This window comes from Monodon monoceros, unplaced genomic scaffold (assembly GCF_005190385.1).
Source record: "Monodon monoceros isolate NGI ecotype Baffin Bay Population unplaced genomic scaffold, NGI_Narwhal_1 Super_Scaffold_13, whole genome shotgun sequence".
Lineage (NCBI taxonomy): Eukaryota > Metazoa > Chordata > Mammalia > Artiodactyla > Monodontidae > Monodon > Monodon monoceros.
The window spans coordinates 44,877,707-44,899,336 of record NW_021703769.1 but is presented as its reverse complement, the minus strand read 5'-3'; the positions used below and the strand labels follow the sequence as shown (position 1 = coordinate 44,899,336).

The window sequence follows — 21,630 nt, the reverse complement described above, 5'->3', positions numbered from 1 at the left end:
CATGTGATTTGATTCCATACAATGAAGAAAAAAAGTGTTCATTAAAAGTTGTCCTAGTGGGGCTTCCCTGGTGGCGCAGTGGTTGCGAGTCCGCCTGCCGATGCAGGGGACACGGATTCGTGCCCTGGTCCGGGAAGATCCCACATGCCTCGGAGCGGCTGGGCCCGTGAGCCATGGCCGCTGAGCCTGCGCGTCCGGAGCCTGTGCTCCGCAACGGGAGAGGCCACAACAGTGAGAGGCCCGCGTACCGCAAAAAAAAAAAAAAAAAAGTTGTCCTAGTGGCACAAAAGAGGGTAATTAGTTCTTAGCGTTCAGGATCTCACACATCAGGAGAACAATAACCAAAAGATCAATAAAACAATAAGCAAAAAAATAAACACCCCCCTCTATAGGGGGTGATGTAGGTAAGAATCTGTCAACCAACATTCTTTAAATATCCAGTTTGAAATTAGTCTTGAAAGAAATGTAATTCCCAAATGAAGTCCTTCCCCACGTTAGCATAAGCTAAGGCAAGTGCATATCAAGAGAAGGCCAGCTCCTGCAGGAAATGGCTGTGAATTTAGTTAAGTTGGCAAAGTTTTCTAAACAAATCTTAGAGAAATGAAATTACTTCCCTTTTAAAAATATAAAAACAAATGTCAAACCCAGGGCACGGTCAAAATCCTTAGCAGGTAAATTGCGTTTCACCTTTTCCACCAGAAAGTGTGATCAATTTAGTAAGCAAATAAGTACATACATCTTGACCCTGTGGTCAAGATGCTTTACCACAGAATATTATCAATATTATTAAATGAGTCCAAGACCTTTATTGAGATATTTTCTCTCCTATTAATATGTTGTCTGCATTTTTCTACCCTACCAACACAAAGAGATAGGTATCAAAAGCTCAACACACACACACACACACACACACACACACACTGCTAGGTGAAATACATAAATCCTAAAGAAGCTAGAAAGGGGGAAAAATACCATAGTATGGTGTGATTTCTTTAAAATAAACCAACAGAGGAAAAAACTGTCTTGACTATCTTTATCCAGGCAGTTCATGCCTACCTATGTTCTGCAATAATAGGGACAATTGTTGTACAGACTGAGACATGGCTTTCTGTCCCAGATGCTCTGTCTAGTTAGAGTGAGCCATTGGCAACGGCCTGCTGAAAATCAAATCTGAAGATTTGATTTTAAAACTGGAGACTTCAGCATAACCTGAAATGATCCCAACAGCGTGGACTGGTGGACTGGCCAATTGACTACTTCTGAAATGCAGAAGGAGGATCAAGAGTACGTGGGAGGGGCTTCCCTGGTGGCGCAGTAGTTGAGAGTCCGCCTGCCGATGCAGGGGACACGGATTTGTGCCCCGGTCCGGGAGGATCCCACATGCCGCGGAGCGGCTGGGCCCGTGAGCCATGGCCGCTGGGCTTGCGCGTCCGGAGCCTGTGCTCAGCGACGGGAGAGGCCGCGACAGTGAGAGGCCCAAGTACCGCAAAAAAAAAAAAAAAAAAACAGTACGTGGGAGCTTGCAAAAAAAAAAAAATTAAAACACAAACGTTTTCTTGAATGGACCCACCAGAACTTAGAAAAATGAATTCCTTCCATTCATTTGACTATTTTTCTTCATGAAACTGCTTTTGCAGACATCATCCCATTTGACTTTCAGGAATGCTGGAGGTGTGATTGCCTGGATGAGACCGGTTCATGCCCAATCCCACCCATTGTTCAGCTTCTGTGCATCCCCCAGTTTCTTCAATCTGAATCATGCAGGGCAGTTGAACAGTTTCCTGCCGAGCAGAGTAGTGGATTATTATAGCCTTGTCATAAGTCTTGAAATCAGACTGACTTCTCCAACTTTCTTTTTTAGAGTTATTTGGGCTATTCTAGGTCCTTTGCATTACCATATGAATTTTAGAATCAGCTTATCAATTTCTACAAAAAAAGCCTACTGGGATTGTGATTGAGATTCCACTGAATCTATAGATCAATTTGGGGAGAATTGACATTTTAACAATGTTGCGCCTCCTGACCCATATTTCTCTTCATTAATTTAGATCTTCTTTAATGTCTCTCAGCAATATACACAGTCTTCAGTGTATAGAACTTTCACATCTTTTGTCAGATTTTTCCCTAAGTATTTCATATTTTTATTATAAAAGGTATTTTTTTAAAATTTTGATTTCCTATTGTTTGTTGCTGACATATAAAAATACAGCCATTTTTGTATATTGATCTTTTATCCTACAACCTTAATAAAGCTCACTTATTAGTTCTCCACAAGGCAGTAGAAACCAGAGGTCAGACACAGCTTTAGCCAGATGAGAGGACATTTGTCATGTAGATAACCATGGGTGGATCTCTATTTCTCTGTCGGCTGTAGGACCTTGAACAGGAGAATCAACCTCTCTGAGCCTCAGGATAATAATGCTTAACTTGCCACACTATCTTAAGATTGATGGTCTCATGTGTGTTAAAGGGCACACATTCAGTGCCTGACTCATGTTCTAGGCTCTCTATGAAAACTTCTTTCATGCCCCCAAATGCTAAGCACCCTTTAGGCCCAGAGTAAGTGCTCGAAAAGTCCTTACTTATTCACCTATCAGGAAGTACTTTCCATTAAGGAGCCAAAGGCTAGGTTCTTAGCTAATGTATATGCTGTTTCTAAACATAGCAGAGTCTGTCAGAGTCCATTTCCCCTTGATTCAGCCTGGATGATACCTTCATGGTTTCTCTCCAGCCAAAGACATCCTGCGTCTCTCTGCCTGAGTGTGTTCTCTGGTCCGTGGAAGATTGGAAACACTAGGCAGCTAACATCCCAGGGGCAACTCTCCATCCCGCCATCAGGATGATTTCGTTCTATTCTATACAGTACCTTACAGGCTCCGTTGAATTGACACACTTGCCCACAGTGATAACATGCTGATTAAAGTACCTATATCTGCCTCCTTCCCTCCCCTGTGTCACATCCTCTCTTTCTCAACCACTTCCTGGGGTCACCTCCTAAATAAACTACTTGTGCCCCAAAACCTTGTCTTGAGATCTGCTTTTGGGAATGGAACCAAGACAGGGCATTTGACAAATGATGAAGCTAGCTAGAAGCAGAACTAGAGTTAGAACCCAGGTCTTCTGGCTCTAGAGTACATCCTCTAGTCCTACTGGATATGGAGTAATACACTTGAAACAATGATGACCCGATATCAAGCAGTGTATACCTGGACACCAACAAGGCAGCACTGACTCCGCCATGCCTGTCTCCTAAGGCTGGTATTACCAAGTATGGGTCTGATTGTATGTGGTTACAACAGCTAACGATTGAAGTAGGGGTTCAGGTCAGGTCACTGAAGCCGAGGAGGGAAATTTTCTCTAAGATAATGGAATAGTAGTGGTATGGGGTGTTAAAAAATCTAATGAAAACTGGGGAGAAGAGGCTTAAAGAGGGGAGCACCTCTGGACGTATGACTTAATGATACACGTTTTTAAAAGCTCAGAGGTAGGTGTCAGCAGCCTCTCCTGAAGCACGTGTTTCCATATGTATGGCACACGCATGCATTTTGACCCATTAGCAGTTCTATAGTGGGGTGGCGCTCTGTTGTACCAGAAAGATGCCTATCCCAATGACATTATTAAGTCAATTTTTAGAAAGTAAATAGAAGTTACTGCATTAAATGACACCACTGTCAATATCATAGTGTACAAAATAAAAACAGGTCCATCAAGAGAGGACTGATTAAACTGCTTCATGTGATATCCATAAAATGAAACACTATATTGCTGCATATAGAATGAGGCAGAGTTATAGTCCTACATATACTGATACAGAAAGATCTCTAAGATATGTCAAGCATAACACAAGGTGAGGAAATGTGTAAAGAATATTACCATGTATATTTTAAGTGATACAATAGATATAGAAATGTAGATGTAGAATAGTATGGAGTTTCCTTAAAAAGTAAAAGTAGAGCTACCATGACTTCCCTGGTGGCGCAGTGGTTAAGAATCTGCCTGCCAATGTAGGGGACACGGGTTCGAGCCCTGGTCGAGGAAGATCCCACATGCCGTCGAGCAACTAAGCCCGTGTGCCACAACTACTGAGCCCACAAGCCACAACTACTAAAGCCCACGTGCCTAGAGCCCGTGCTCCACAACAAGAGAAGCCACTGCAATGAGAAGTCCGCGCACCACAGCAAAGAGTAGCCAGCCCCAGCTTGCCACAACTAGAGAAGGGCAGCATGCAGCAACGAAGACCCAACGCAGCCAAAAATTAATTAATTAAATAATTAATTTTAAAAAGTTAAAAAAAAAAAAAGTAGAGCTACCATATGATCCAGCAATCCCACTCCTGGGCATATATCTGAAAAAGACATAAACTCTAATTCAAAAAGATACATGCATTCCAGTGTTCATAGAAGCACTATTTACAGTAGCCAAGGCATGGAAGCACCCTAAATGTCCATCGACAGATGAATGCATAAAGAAGATGTGATACATATACACAATGGAATATTACTCAGCCATAAAAAAGAATGAAAGAATGCCATTTGCAGCAGCATGGATGGACCTAGAGATTATCATACTAAGTGAAGTAAGTCTGACAGAGAAAGACAAATGTCATATGATATCACTTATATGTGGAATCTAAAAAAATGATACAGATGAGTTTATTTACAAAGCAAAATAGACTCACAGACATAGAAAACACTCTTATGGTTATCAAAGGGTAATGGGGGGGAAGGGAGGGATCAATTAGGAGTTTGGAATCAACAGATACACACTAATATATATAAAATAGATAAACAACAAGGACCTACTGTATAGCACAGGGAACTATATTCAATATCTTGCAATAACCTATAATAGAAAAGAATCTGATAAAGAATAGATATACATTTATATGTATAACTGAATCACTTTGCTGTACACCTGAAAATGATACAGCATTATAAATCAACTATACTTCAATAAAAAAGAAATGTAGAGATATTCATATACATATAGACATAGACATATATATGTGCTCAGAATCACTCAGAAAAGTTACATAAGAAAATGGTAACTGGTTGAGCACCAGAAAAAGAAGCTGGAAGCTGGTGGCAGTGATTAGAGGGATATTTTTACTGTATATCTTTCCCACAGAATTTTGCATGATGTATTGTTTATAAATAAATAATGAAATATATGAGAGCTTTCTCGGCAGCCAGCTACTGTAGAAAGAAGCCAGACCATTGAATGATGCAGGACCATGTGGACAGAGGTCCAGCCAATTGCTTTACCAAGGCCCAGATATAAGGGTGAAGCCCCCGTGGACATTTTTCCAGCCTCAGCTGACCTCCTGGTTGAATGCAGGCTAATATGTAATCCAGGTCACCTGGCTGAGCCCATCCAGCCCATAGCTTCATGAGAAACAGTAAATCATTTTTGTTTGAAGACACTGAAATACAAGCACAGGCACACATAGATACACACACACACAGGAAAATAGAAAGGAAAGAAATATATGAGGGAAAAAAAGAGAAAGAAATATTAAATGCAGAAGGATGATTTTTCCCAAGTAGAATCCCAAGGTAAGTAGGAGACACATTTTGGGTCACTCCTGTTGCTGCTAACTGCTAGCAAGTAGTTCACTGTGGACTCAATCCAGTCCCGGGTGAGGCTATCCTACAGTAGGGATCCAGGGATGTAGTAGAAAGCACATAGATTTAAATCCTCAGCAAGTTCCTTAACCACAAGCCTCAATGAAACTGTGATAATAATATACATTTTACAGCGCTCTTGTGAGGCTTGGAGGTGACTCCCACAAATGATCCTATGGCTGAAAGACAGTGGGTATATAATAATCACTGACTTCTTCAACAAGTACCATTCTGCCTCAGCTGTATCAGTTATCTAATGCTGCATAACAAATCAGCCCAAAACTTAGTGACTTAAAATTAAAAGGACCATTTATTATCTCATGGTTCTGTGGGCCAGAATTCAAGAGCAGCTTGGCCGGCCCGTTCTCTCTGGAGGTCTCTCACGAGGTTGCAGTCAGATGTTGGCTAGAGCTGCAGTCATCAGGAGTGGGGACAGGGCTGGAGGATCCATTTCCACTCCCTCACATGGTGGTAAGGTGACACTGGCAGTTCAAGGGGGGCCCCAGTTACCCTCCAGTGACCCTTCTTTAGGATAGCTTGGGCTTTCTCACAATATAGTGGCTGGTTTACCTCACAGTGAGCCATCTTTGGATGTCACACACCATCACACACGTTAGTCCTGATTCAATGGGAAGGGACTGCACAGGAGCATGAATTCCTGATGGAAAGGAGCACGGGGGGCTGTCATGGGCTGAGTTGTGTCCCCCAAAACTCATATATTGAAGCCTTAATCCCCGGCACCTCAGAATGTGACTGTATTTGGAGACAGGCCCTTTAAAGAGGTGACTGAGGTAAAATGAAGTCACTAGGATGGGTGGGGCTAATCCAAAATGACGGGTGTCCTTATAAAAAGGGAGATTGGAACACAGACGTGCACAGAGGGAAAACCATGCAAAGACACAGGGAGACCATGGCGTCTCTGCAAGCCAAGGAGACAGGTTTCAGAAGAAACCAGCCCTGCCTAAACCTTGATCTCTTCTAGGCTCCAGAACTGTGAGAAAAGAAATTTCTGTTCTTTAAGCCACCGAGTCTGTGGAACTTTGTTATGAGAGCTGGAGCAGCTAATACAGGGGCCACCGTAGAAGTCAGCTTCCACACTGACCATCCTAACATACGGAGAAAATAATGTCTTCTTCAGACACAATACTACATATCGTGTAATTGTATTCATATAAGATTTCCACAGGCAAATCCACAGAGACAGAAAGTAGATTGGTGGTAGCCAGGGACCAGGGGTGCCCATAGGAAGGGAGAGTGACTGCTAACGGGTAGAGAGTTTCTTTGGAGGGTGATAAAATGTTCTAGAATTAGATAGTTGTGATGGTTGCACAACTTTGTGGATATACTAAAACCCACCAAACTGTACCATTTAAAAGGGTGAATTTTATGAACTGTGAACTATACCTCAAGTTTTTTGGTTGCTTTGGGTTTCTTTTTCTTTTTCTTTTTTATTACTATTTTTTTATTGAAGTATAGTTGATTTACAATGTGCCAGTCTCTGTTGTACAGCAAAGTGACTCAGTTATATACCTATATACATTCTTTTCTTATATTCTTTTTCATTATGGTTTATCACAGGATATTGAATATAGTTCCTTGTGCTAATATACCTTAATTTTTTTTAATGGCTACATTGTCCTATCAGCCAGTATCTTGGAGTGGTCCTCTGGGCTGGGTTCTAGTCCCTGAGCTGAGCTGAAGAACGCCAAAGGAATAGATGCGTCTTTCTCTCTGCGGAAGACTTACAGTTGAGTTGTGGTAACGAACCATGGCTTTAAAATACTCACGGTGCATTATTTAAAGAGCTGAAAAGATTCCAATTGAGTCCAACCCGAAAAAGTCCACCCTGGGGAGAAGTGGTGTCTGTCAGACCTCCACAGACCCATTCCAGCTTCTGCTCCAGCTGCAGTGGCCCACCCTGGACAGGACATGGCCTCTCGTCCCTAAGTTTCCCTGTGCCAACAAACACTTGTCATGGTGAGAAGCTGGAGAAGATGGAGGGTTTGGGCTCTGTGTTGTCTGGTGGGGGTTATAACACCATGCCCGCTCTTGTGAGCTGTGTGGTCTTGGCTGGATTGCTTAACCTTGATGTGCCCCAAACTCCTCATCTGGAAAATGGGGATAGTACATGTAAAGAGCTAGGAAGGGCCTCCATTAATATGAACTATTTGATGCTATTTATTGATGCATGTGCACACGCACACCCCCAATAACAAACTGAACTTGTTGCCATTCCCCTTTGGTTACACTGAAAAGTCCTAGGAAATTAGGAGCGTTCCTTGTCCTCAGGGAGGTGTGGGAACCACTTGCTCAATGAATGTTTTCTACGGCCAGGCTTGTGCTAAGAGCTTCTCAAATGTTACCTCCTTCATACCTCACAATAACTCCATAAATAAAAATTTGTTGCTCTGAGTTTAGAAATGAGAAAAATAAAGCATTTAAGATGTTAAGAAATGTGCTCAGAGCCACACAGCTGGTATAAGGCAGAGTTGGGATTTGAATTCAGGTCTTCTGATTCCGAAGCATGTGGTCTTTGGACAACGTGGTGCTGGGCACTCCCTTCCATGGCCTGGATTTCTACTCCTGAGGGGTGATGGGCTGGGATCCCTCCTACATCCAGGTTAGACACAAAAGAATGAAACTGAATCTCGGGTTGAGGTTCCCAGCTGAATGTCACCTGCTGTGTCATCAGCCATGAGTTCAGGTGACTGGACCCCTCTGAGTTGGCGTGTGAGTGCAGAGCCAGCAGGGTTGATAAAGATGGAGAGGAAGCTTGGGAAATGGCTTTGAGAGCTAGAGAGATAGAGACAAATAGTCCGAAGCAGAACGTGGGCCTTTACCTCTGATGACTCTCCCCATCTCCCAAAGGGATATTCTTCTTGCCTTCTAAGAAGTGACACCAGCTTATATTTATTGAGGGCTAACTCTACCAGACATGATTCTACGTGCATCACACAGACTACCACATTTAATCCTCTCAACAAGCCTAAGAGGAAGGTACTATTACCATCACCATTTTGCAGATGAGGAATTTGAGGCACAGCAAGGTTAAGTAATCCACCCAAGGTCACACAGCTTGCAAGAGGAAGTGGTAGTATACCACGCAGAGGGGGACCTGAGCCTGAATCACATCCTCTGTATTCTACCTCTTCTCTAGGACACATGGCAAGTGTTTATTGACTCCGGGAGGGTGTTCTGTGTGGCAGTCACCATCCAGGTACCCCAGGGATGACTGAAGCCAACATTTCTACAAAGACACATGCCGTGGATAATTGTAGACGATGTGAAAAGTAGAAGTTCGACATCCGGTGCCCTGTCACCTGGTAAACACAAACACACAGCCACCAAATTCAATGGTATTTATTATGCAAAACCCTTTGGTTTCAACCTGCCTTCGAGTTTTAAGAGCAGGTCTAGAGCACCCCTTTGTTTCCAATCCTTGTAGTTAGGAGGAGTACTCGTTGAACCCTGATGAGAAGTGCATGCAAGTGGCAAACAATTATGAAATCCACCAAATGATTTTTGAGGAGAATCTCAGCATTCAGATTGTTCACACGTGACGTCAACACCTACAAGGATGCAGGGCTGCTGCTCCTGCACCCAGGGATCTGGGATATACCTGGCCAGGTGGAACCAAGCCACCACCCAGTCCTGCAGGGAGAAGAGTGTAGGATTTGGTGCTCTAAGTCTAATGCCTCTGAGGATTCCATTCAATAATGGGAGAATCCTGGAGACCTCACAGAAGCAAAATTCAAGGGCTTCAGGGAAATCATGGGCACATGGAAGTTGTGGGGCAGAGCGAGCCCATCTCCTTTAAGAACCGAATCTCTAGCAGAGCCATTCAATGACTCTGTTATTCTATTTTTCAGCTGTTATTTAGCTTTCATATATCTCGCATATTTTAGAGATCCACACGTTAATTGTTGGTTTACATGATATGAAGTCATATGAGGAAATCTATGTTTTCACTTTATTTATTGGAATTTGCATCCTATTCTTATTGTTTTAAATTAGCTATTACAAATGCCTTAGAGCAAAATGCTCTTAGTAACCTCTTGCCTTCCTGTATTAATTAGTCAGACTTCTCCAGAGAAACAGAAACAGTATGATAGATAGATAGATAGATAGATAGATAGATAGATAGATAGATAGACATACAGACATACCTCATTGTTCTGTGCTTCCCTTTATTGCACTTCACAGATACTGAGTTTTTTGCAAATTGAAGGTTTGTGGCAACCTTGCCCCGAGCAAGTCCATCGGTGTGATTTTTCCATGAGTACTTGCTCACTTCATTTCTCTGTGTCACATTTTGGTAATTCTCTCAATATTTCAAACTTTTAAATTATTATATTTGTTATGGTGATCTGTGATCAGTGTTCTTTCATGTTGCTATTTCAAAAAATTATGACTCACTGAAGGCTCAGACGAGGGTTAGCACTCTTTTTGGCAATAAGATATTTTTAATTAAGGTATGTACTTTTTTTAGACATAAGGCTATTGCACACTTAATAGACTGCAGTACAGTGTAAACATAACTTTTATATTCACTGGGAAACCAGAAAATTTGTGTGACTCGCCTTACTGCAATATTTGCTTTATTGAGGTTGTCTGAAGGGAACCCATAATATCTCCAAGGTACACCTAAATCTATATCTGGACATAGAGAGAGAGATTGATTTATTATAAGGAATTGGCCCATGCAGTTGTGGGGACCAGCAAGAGCCAAGTCCATTGGGCAGGCCTGCAGGCTGGACATTTCAGTGAGAGATGATGCTGCTGTCTGGAGTCTGAACACTGGCAGTTTGGAGGCAGAATTCCTTTTCCTTCTGGGGACTTCAGTCTTTTCTCTGAAGGCCTTCAACTGATTTGATGAGGCCCACCCACATTATGCAGAGCAATCTGCTTTACTCAAACTCTAGTGATTGAAATCTAAAAAATACCTTCACAGCAACTTCTAGACTGGTATGTGACCAAACAACTGGGCACCATGGCCTAAGCAAGTTGACACATAAAATTAAAAATCACACCTCTCCTCCTGATCACTATAACCTCCCACCAATGATGGTATCTCACCTTCTAGCTCCTGCTTTCTACTTCCTGGTGACTCATGACCGCCTCCTCTCCCCCACCATGCTTAACCATCTTTCTACTTTATCTCTAGAGCTTCACTGTTCGACACAGGAGTCAGTAGATACATGTCCTCTACAATTGTAATTTTAACAAGTTAAAATAAAATGAAATTTAAAATTCAATTCCAGGGTTGCGGTAGCTACATTAAAGTGCTCAACAGTCACATGTGGCTTGTGGCTACCATACTGGACAGCACAGAGTAGAACATTTCCATCATTGCTGAAGGTTCCAGTGGACAGAGGTGCTCTAGACGTTTCTTCACTATAGTTTTGCCTTTGCTATCTAGGCCTCTCTCCTCAGACCTTGACCCTGAATCTCAGAGCTCCAGGTTTGCAGTCTCCTTGACCATCTGGATAGTCATATATATCCTCATTGAGAATGTTGCAAAAAGATAGTTTGATGCATTTGTGTAATTCTTGCATGGAATGCTTGTGTATTGCTCAGGATAAGTAATGTTAGCTGCTGAAACAAACAACTCCAAAAGATCAGTGACTCAACACAATAAAGGTTTATTTCTTGCCCAAGTTACAGTCCTGTACTCTTTACAGCCATTCACTCTTCTTCCAGGGCCTCAGAGTTCTCCACTGGGTCCTCTGCATCCAGCTGGCCACCTAATGAAAAGTGGGGAAGACAGTACAGGATGTTCAGGGGCCAGGTCTGGAAGTGGCTGCATCACTTCTGCTCACATTTCATTGCCCAGCCTGGGTCAAACAGACCCATCTCACTGCTAAAAATGTAGTCTTTCCAAGGGCCAAGGAGGAAAATTAACAGAATGGTGAACACAAAATGCTGTATCACAGCAGGTAGAAAAAAAGCATTCCTAGGTCAAGGGATATTATTTCCCCCAACAATGAACTATGTATATGTAAAAACCCTTCTGGGTCACACAGTATATATGTTTACACATCTCATACAAGGAAAATAAAAAATATCAGTAACTATCAAATGATGAGTTTCAAGGCCATATAGAATGGAGGCTAAGAAAGGATGGACTTGGGAATTGGAAAAAGTCTGTTTGAATTCCAACACTACCACTAACTGGCCAAGAACACACTGGCAGTGTGATCTTAGGCCAGTTGCTTAAACTTGCAGGGCCCTCAGAGGACTCATGGGGTTTAAATGCGGCAGTAAATGCTTACATTAGTGTAGACGCTCAGTGGCAGGTGGGGCTACATACACACATACATGTGACGTCACAGCCTTTCCCCCACATTCTACTTTTGAGTCAGATCTACGTACAAACCGTGTAGTAATTGCAAAATGAAATACTTTCCCGTGTTCATGTCTGTTATAGGTTGAATTGTGTAGCCCCCACAAACTCCCCCAATTCATATGTTGAAGTCCTAACTCCCAGTACCTCAGAATGTGACCTTCGTTGGAAGCAGGGTCATTGCAGATCTAATTAGTTAAGATGAGGTCATACTGGAGGAAGGTGGACCCCTAATCCAATATGACTGGTATCCTTATAAAAGGGGAAATCTGGAGAAATACATGCACACAGGAGGAATGCCATGTGAAGATAAAGGCTGGGATTGAGTGAGGCATCTACTAAGCCAAGGAATGCAAAAGATGGCCAGCAAGCCACCAGAAGCTAGAGGAGAGGCATGCAATAGATTCTCCCTCACTGCCCTCAGAAGGAACCAATCCTGCCAACACATTGATCTCAGACTTTTGACCTCCAGAGCTATGAGACAATAAATTTCTGTTGTTTAAGCCACGTGGTTTGTGGTACTCTATCATGGCAGCCCTAGGAAACTAATATAATATCCAAGCAGTTATTGACTCATATACACAGAATTTAATCTTTAAATTGCAGGTGTTCACATTTTTGTAAAATGCTAATTTCAACATATTTCCAAAATCAATTTTCCATCCATTAATTCAACTGTTTTAGAGCTACAAAAACAGCAACTTCATAGGGGTCACCCTAAGATCCATATGAGTACCGGGATGAAACATTGGCTTTTCTTGCTGTTTGCTTAATGGGGCTGTTAGGGACCTATCTTTGGAACTAGGCTCATTAATATTACACAAATGACCGGTTGTATGACCTTAGCCAAGTCCCTTGTCTGCCCTGAACTCTTTTCCTCCTCTAAAAAATACGAGAGTGAGGCTACATTCCTTAACTAACTTCCAGCTAAGATATTCTTTGGCTTAAAAGAAACCTGGCCCATCTAGGAAGACTTGATGGCCTGTGGTCCAGGTGAGCTGAAAGCAGAACTGCTTACAGAAATCAGCTCTGCTAATATAAGGGGATTTAAGAACAATGTTAAAGGAGAGTGCACCAGCAAATTAAATATTCAAAGTGAAGAACTCTGAATTTATTAAAAGCCTGTCACCATTGAGAACGCATAATTTTAGCATAAATACTCTAGAAATATTCATTTAATTTGCTAGGTGTTACTGTTAATAAATGGATCCTGCATCTAGATTGTCATATGTCATTAATAAATCAACCAAAGAATGCAAATTATAATTATTTTGAATTATCTAGTTACTGCTTAATTATATTTAATTTTAGACTCTCCTAAAATGGCCGAATAAAAATTTTGGATGCTAAATGACTGTCTTATCTGCTTACTCTGTGTATTTGCTGAAAATAATTAGTTATATTAATTGGGGATTTTTTTCCTTAAAAAACTAATATGGGTAGGGATGGTCCTAAATAAAATATCGCCATACATGCATTTTTTTGGCCAGGGTTGTAGTAAAATATTGTTTGCACTAAAATCAGTAAGCAAACCTTTGCTCACTACCATGGGATCAACTTGGTATAATGTGACATAACAACTAAATAAAAGTAACATCAGTACTACCCTTAGATTCAGGCAAGAGGCCCTACCTGGGCTTCTATACGTTACAGAGCCTGTTCTGGACTTTGTCTGGCCATGCCACTCCATACAAGGCGAGGAGGCCCCAGGGCCAGGGGACATGCCTGCCTGGAGGTCTCACACACACACACACACACACACACACACGTCCTTCTAGGACACACTCCAGGTGTCCATCACCCGGACATCCCCTGGTCAAAGGGGCCTAAGCTCCTTTCCAAGGCCTTTAAAGACCTCTTTCCTGGGTCCTTCTTGCTAGGATGACCGTCACTGGTGTGCTTACCCTTCAGCCTGAGAAGTGGCCAAGAGGAGGCTGAGGTGGGGATGAGGACAGAGCTAGGAGTTGTGGACTGGTATGGGGAGGGGGATACTGGGGTGGGGGCCGGTAAGGCTGGGTAAGGAGTCAGAAAACTAAATTCCCCTGTATGAATTCTCCTCTTTTATGAAGGCACATTGGTCAAGGTAGGAGGGACCATATTTTATCTACAATTTGTCATCTTGATTTTTAATTGTTTAATATTTTGACAGATGGCATGAGGGTCTCCATTCATCCTCTTGCCCTGGACCTAGCAAATGTGAAGAGAAGGCTGAGTAACATCATCATTTTACACTGCAGACCTTTGAATGGCCCATCTCTCTTGCTGATGATCTATTTCCCAGTTTGTCACACCTAGCACACAAGTAAGTGAAATTAATGACAAAGAAAAAACAAAAGAAGTGAAGAATAAGAGACTAAAGAAATTCTATAGTTTCTTTTTTCCTGCCCTGTGGGTTTCAGAATACAGTTACGGTTCTTCAGAAAGCTTTTCCCCCAAGTTGGTGATGATGATGATGATAAAAACTGATGCTTCTTCCTATGTGCTGGGACCCCTTCTAAACACCTACACACATTAATGAATCTCATCATTATAGAAACGACATAGGTGGGTCCTGTAGTAACAGCCTCCCAGTTTTACATACGAGGAACCCTGGGGCTAAAGAGGGTGATTTGTACGTGGTCACACAGCTGGGCAGTGGAAGAAGGGATTGGAGCTCAGGCAGCGGGCTCCAGAGTCCCTGATGAAGTATTGTACAGGGCGTTTGTCCACTGAGCTCTGTCTGCACAAATGTCAGCTTTGCAAGCAACTTGCTGGCAACTTCCCCCTCTTCACCAGCCAGCAATGTGATCTGCAGCCTTAGCCACAGCCTCAGGGTCAGCACGGGCTTTCAGCTAACGGGGTCTACTCTCAGGGTTGAGCATAGCTGCTTAGGACTGAGGATTTTGTCTTCTTCGTGTTTTGTTTTGCTTTTAAGCGCTGGTAGGAAAACAAACAGCACTGTGCCCAGCACTCAGCAAATACTGGTAAGAAGGGAAGGAAGGAGAGAATGCACCTGGTAAAGTTAAAGCAGTTTGATGCCAAAGACAAAAATGATCACGTGATTACTCCCGCCCAGCCTCCATCCTCTACCTAGGGGGCGGGGATCACGGGGTCGGCTTCAGACCTGGCCTTCAGAGAAGGGACCCGCCCGAAGGAGGGCCAGGGTCTCTCCCACGAGAACTCCGAACGGTTGGGGTAGAAGAAGGCTCCAGCCTCGAAACAAAGAGGCCTGGGCACTGAGTCGCAACGCCGCCTCTTCTTCGCCGGCATGCACCCCGCCCTCTCCCACGGCGCCCCGCCCCTCCTAGCCGTCTGCCCCGCCTCCTCCCCGCCCCTCAAGGGCGCCACGACCCCAGGAAGTTGCCCCACCCCTCACGGCGCCGTGCCCCCGCCCCTCCACGGCGCCCCGCCCCGCCCCGTGCGGCGTCTGGGCGCAGCGTCTACCCGCGGTGCATGGTGGGGTCGTTGCTTTGGACAACTCGGGCTGTGAGGAGTGGTTGCGGCGGCGGAATGCACCAGGCCTCCGCGCCGTCCGCGCCCCTGGCGAGCCCCGACTACTACGAAAGGCTGGGCCGGCTGCAGCACGGGCTGCGGGACAGGTACGGCCTACCCGGGGCGGGGGCGGGGAGTCGGCCGGCCCGAGGGTCCGCCGGAGCCCTGCCCCCTGTTCCTTTCTGCTGCCCCCGCCCGCGGTTCCCCTGGGCCCGGGTCCAGTCCCGCGACGCCCCCCGCCCTCCCCCCCCCCTCGAGCTCCCGGAGGGGCCTGGAGGACGGAGTTTACCAGAGACACCTCCTTATGGGCAGTATCCCGCGGGAGCGTGCGGCCGTGTCACTGAATGTGCCCAGAAGTGAGAGCGGGAGTCTCCTGCCTGTCACTCTCAATCCAGCCCGTGAATTTCTCTGGTCCCCTTCCACACGCCCCCTCCCCGGCTCTTCACATTCTCATCCCACCCTGACAGCTGCGCTGCATCAGTGATGACAGGTCCAGGAACGCAGGCGGGAGAGTGTGTGTGTTTGTCAAACATGTGCCCTGTTTAAATGAAGGAGGCTTTTTTGTGGGGCCAGATCTCCAGCGAAGGGATGACATTTCCAGCGGGAGAAGCCCAGCTTTCAGAGGGTTCATGATACCTTGATTAAGACATGAAAGATGAGAACCACTGAAGAACAGCTTGATCACATAAAGAGAGAAAATTATAAAGCAATTTACTATAAATAACTGCATAAAAGATAGGCTGTTGAAATTATTATTCAGTTGCTAAATTAATTGGAGTTGGAAATCTCATTAGTTGACAAGAAAGGAAATAGATTTTTGGATCTCTTGATAAACAAAACGTTTAATGAGTGTTAAAAGTTACAAACTCATTTTAGTGAAGAGAGCTGTGTGTGTGATGATTCTAAAATGACAATAATTACATGGAAGGTAAAGCCAGAAGTTACTGGTTTTGAAAAGGAATTATATTCAATCTATGCTAGAGTTAATTCTTGTTTAATATTTATAGAGCATCTACAAGAGGCCTCCTTAACCATTCTCACTGTATTTACCCCTGAACCCTTTTCTACATCCTGTTTTCTTTCTGACATACCACTACTCACCCACCCACTCACCTCACCTCCAACTTAAAAAAAAATCACTTCCTGCAGTGCCTTCATTAAGAGACAAGATAGTGCTCTGTGCTTTGGTACACTTACAGTGCTCTGTGTTCTGTTAAAAGAGTGGCTTAGTTACCCCAGGCCTTTAGTTATTTGTATTTCTTAACCCAAGTTCTAATTTTAAAATGTTACTGGTTCAAATGGCATTTTTTAAAAAAAACTAATTGTGAGTTATCATTTTTGTTTCCTGTGCTAGGAACACCTGGCTGTTTATAGTCCTTATGGTATAATTTCTGTGTAATGATTATTACTCACTTTATGTCTAACATGTAATGCTTTCACTGTTAAGCAAGGTGAGGCTGTTGAAATTATATAAGGAATTTGAGTCAAATTTTACAGCCTATTCATGGTTCTGCATTTGGAGGTTTGTTTCATTTTTAAGTCAGTACAAATTTGTTACTGTGTGTATTCATTTTTCATTTTAAAAGTCCATAACTAGGGCTTCCCTGGTGACGCAGTGGTTGAGAGTCCACCTGCCGATGCAGGGGACTCGGGTTCGTGCCGTGGTCTGGGAAGATCCCACATGCCGCGGTGTGGCTGGGCCCACGAGCCATGGCCGCTGAGCCTGCGCGTCCGGAGCCTGTGCTCCGCGACGGGAGAGGCCACAACAGTGAGAGGCCCGCGTACCGCAAAAAAAAAAAAAGTCCATAACTAACTCTAATGCATAGTTAATAAGTACAGAGGCAAATCACTTCGGATACAAAGAAAACTGCAGGACAGCTGTGGAAACCTAGGTTCTAGTCCACCAACAGTTGTGTGACCTTGAGCTGGTCATTCAGCTCCCCTGACCTGCCATCGTCACCAGAAATGAGGGGCCTTGAATATTATGTAAAGTAAGGCCACAGATTTTTTTTCTCTAGTAGAGCAATGAGCCTTAAAGTAAAAAAAAGTCTAAAGCTGTTAGTTTTGCAAAGCAGCAAGCAATGAATATTATCGTCTGTATCCCATCTGAGTATTTGTATGTACCTGTTTGTTTGTTTGACCAATCCCCGTGACCATAAGGACCTTTATCTCCTTAAAACTCTAGAGTCATTTTAAAGGCTGCAACCCCGGGTAGTCACAGCTGATTTGTCAGTCTGAAAATGTCCTGGGAATGGTAGAGAAAAACAACTTGCCCTTTCTTAGTCCTCTTAGAGGTGGGTTATTGCAGTGTTAGCTGGTCTAATAACTGGGCCCTCCCCTTGTAAGTGGTGTATTTCTAACCCAAATTGTCTTAGCCGTACTCACACATAGATGTAATTTTATATTCTGAATTTTTTCCTTTTTGTATACAGTGTTTTCTCTGCATCATGGCAAAAGCCAGTCACTGGATCTAAAACAGCCTGATGGAGTGACTTGTTACAGTGTGTTCAGTGCCACAAGCATGGTAGCAACATGAAAGTGGAATCGACTCTTAAAATTATATAAAAACATCCCTTGAAAAGGCCCATTAACCAGCCCCAGTTTTTTCAATGCCAATATTGATTCAGAGTGAGATATCATAATAGTCCAGAAATTGATGCTGAGATATTAGTTGAGTAAAGCTGAAGATGGTATTGAGACAAAAATAGAATAATAAGCAGCTTACAAGGAGAAAACTAAACCCCGTGGCTATACTTTAAGGAGCACCCAGCTGTGTAAAACTTTGAAAGATCCAGGTCAGAGGTGCAGGTGATTGAAACCGGGGCCTATGGATACACATCTCAGGGCTGGGTGTTTAAAGATTCTGAAATAGAGATTTAAGATGCAGCAGTTCGGGCTTCCCTGGTGGCGCAGTGGTTGAGAGTCCGCCTGCCGATGCAGGGGACATGGGTTTGTGCCCCAGTCCGGGAAGATCCCACATGCCGCGGAGTGGCTGGGCCTGTGAGCCATGGCCGCTGAGCCTGCACATCCAGAACCTGTGCGGAGAGGCCACAGCAGTGAGAGGCCCGCATACCAAAAAAAAAAAAGATGCAGCAGTTCTAAGATGATCTTCCCAATAAGCCTTTCTCTGGCTTTTTTATTGGGGTAAATATCTTATTTTAAGTCTTGAATTTAAAATAGATATGAAAGTCAGTGTCAGGGGCACTGCAGCTTGGATGTGTTTAGACAATGGGCCTGTAAAGAAGAGTTAATGAGATCAGCATCATTTTGCCTGGAATTAGAAGGCCAAGAGGTGTTTTGTGATTTTTCAGTGTTTGAAGGGTCGCAGTAGAGAAGTAAGACCAGTGGACGTCTGTATGTACTGAAGACAGAGCAGGAACACGGAAGTTTTACATTCATTATTGAAAAGAACTTTCTGCTTGGGAGGTGATGGATTCCCATAAAGCTGGTGGTCCTTTTTCGTTCGAGGTCACGGGCAAATTTTTAAAATTATTTTGAAAAAAGTTCAAGCTTACAGAAAAGTTGCAAGAATAGGACAAAGACCTCTAATATTCCCCTCACCCAGATTCCTCAACTCCTTAACATTTTATTTCTTTTTCCCTTTCTGTTTGTCTCTCTGCCTGTCTATGTGAAAGCATGAGACTTCTTTGAACCATTTGAGAATTGCAGATATGATGTCCCTTACATGATCACTGTATAACCCTTCTAATCAGAAAACTAACATTGATATACCAATCCACAGGCCCCAGTCACAGTTCACCAACTGTCCTAACACTTTTTTCTTTTCTGGTCCAGGACCCACCTGTGAACCAGTGTTGCCATGTCTCTCCATTCTATCCCAGTCTGGAACCATTCCTCCATCCTACCCTGTCTTTCGTGTTCCTGACAGTTTCATAGAATAAAGCTCTCATCCCAGAGGGTGATCCTCAAGCTGGGTCCGTCTGATGGTTCCTCATGACCAGACAGTGATCATGTTTTCTTGGCAGGAATATCACAGAAGTGAATCATGACATCACGGGCAAGGTCACAACTGCATTTAAGGGTTTTTCTGTGCCCATAATTTAATGGCAAATTGCTTACACTGTCCAGTCAATCACTCTTCATTATCATATTGATCATGAAACCTTAGAAGGGGAATAAATATTTCTAACAGGGAAGCAGTTATACCACGTTTCCTTCACTTCTCTTCCAAGTCCAGTCTTCTTAATGAGAAAGTAAAGATCTGTGTGAAGCTACTAATTTAAAAATTTGTGATTCTGTAATCTTTTTCTTGTTTAAACATAGGTACACCCCAACCAAGGAATGGATTGTGTTCCCCAAGCAAAGGCTAGGTGTTTGGATTTTGGACACCATTGTCCCTTTAAAAGAATTTTGGTTAAATAGTGGTTTCCATTCTAGATTACAATAAGCAGAAAAATTTACTAAACCTATAATATAGCTAACAGGGTTTTTTTTATAGGAAAAAATGGACTGAAGGAAAACAGAAGCTAATAATTAAGGGCTCCCAAGTGGACGTGGCCTCGGCCCTTTCCCTCAGGAGGCCAGCCTGAGCGCCCATCCTCCTCTGGACTCCTTTGATTCACAGTCTTTTGTTTTGTTTTGTTTTGTTTTTTTAGCATTTTTCTCTTAGACATTATGTGATTTCTCATTCAGCCTTGCTTAATTAATGTCAGCTTAGATTACCAGTTTGACTTCAGTTGAAGCTTGTACTTCGGTGGTCTTTGAGCAGAGCCATCTGTGGTTAAACCTCCAAGGGCTCTTTTTGAGACTGGGATGGCTTGCTGTTCAGCAGTTTTACCCTCTAGCCCCTTGGTTTTGGCTGCTGCCACCTTTTCTGCTGTCCAGTTTCGCCTGCTTCTTGCCCAGGCTGGGTGTGCAGGTGGGCATGTCAGCTCTGTTCTCTAGCTTCCTGCCAGCACTTACCTGAACATCACAAGCTGTCTCTACTGGCGGTACCTCCGGGGACTAGCAGTCAGTGACGAATCATGGCGATGTTATCAAGTTATAAAAGGAAATGCCTTCAGTTCCAAGTAGTGGTGTCAGGGGACCTGGTCTCCCCCAAATGTGAGTAAGGCCAAGTCTGCTTCTCAGAGATCTCTTCCTAACTCAGCCACATGGCCCTGCCCAGGCCTGTCTGGTTGAGAGCAGAGCGAGCCCCCAGCCTTCAGTCCAGGATGGATTTATGGAAGCCTTGTGTGTGGAACCCCCATTGTTCTCAGAGATGCTGGCCATGTTGTATTTTGCATATTTATCTTGTTTATTGTCTGCCCTTCCCCCTTGAATGTCACTGCCTGAGGGCAGGGACCTTGGTTGGCTCATTTACCAGGTCAGTCTTCACCTAGAGCAGAGCCTGGCTCACCACTGCACTCAATAAATAACTCTTGCTGAATGAATGAACCTGCTTCCCAGCCTTTTCTCACTACGTTTCCCCATTTACTTTGAGAATCTTGTTCTTTTTGCTTCATATTGGTGTCCTTTTTGCCTTTTAGACTTCCCTAGTGACTGCTAAGTACTTCTGTGTCTTGAGTTCCAAATGCAGCTGGCATTTTCTGCTTCTCAGAGAGACCAGAGAAGCATTCTCACGAAGGAGATCGTGTTCTAGATCTGCCTGCCTGTTACCGATCAGTGTAATTTATTCATAAAATATATTCTTTCTGTATTATAGTGAAAAGAAGAGATTGGACCTGGAAGGGAAACTCTATGAATATAATCAATCTGATACACGCAGGTAAGATATGACAAAGTTTTAAAACCAATTTGCCTATATTAATCAAAATTTAACCCTAATATCAATATATGTTACAAATACCATAGTTGTAGTCCTGTTGCCGTTCCTTATTTCTAATGTGTAATCGTTTCAAGTAAACACTGCAATTTAATACAATCACTATTAAGTGTAAGAATAAATTTGATGAAAGTATAAGATAAAAATTATTGTATTTTCATTATTTGATAATTTGTGTTATTTCAGGAATCTTTTGCTTAAAAAGCTTAAGAATAAGACACATTATAGTCTTACTTATCTTTTTGGACACAATTTGAACACATTGAATCAGTGAATGATTGAGTCATAATTATTACAGCTGACCTTTCAACAAACTGTTGTAGGCAGGGTTACGTGGTGTCTCATTTGTTCATGGGTGTATGACAATGACTGTTAAAATTATTCTGAGCAGTGGATAATATACATAT

General features: G+C 43.2%; 1 protein-coding gene across 4 annotated transcripts in view; it reads left to right on the top strand.

The window, feature by feature from the left end:
* Positions 1-15,373: 15,373 nt before the first annotated feature.
* The window catches only part of KIZ (kizuna centrosomal protein), a 111,978-nt gene continuing 105,721 nt past the window's right edge, over positions 15,374-21,630 (top strand). For all 4 annotated transcript variants that reach the window (XR_003793125.1, XR_003793126.1, XM_029220511.1 and 1 more), the window contains exons 1-2: positions 15,374-15,545; positions 21,104-21,166. Coding sequence is in view for 2 of the 4 variants with exons in the window: in XM_029220511.1 (XP_029076344.1) it covers positions 15,400-15,545; positions 21,104-21,166 (209 nt within the window). In the remaining 2 variants the exon portion in view is untranslated. The remainder of the gene's footprint in view (positions 15,546-21,103; positions 21,167-21,630) is intronic.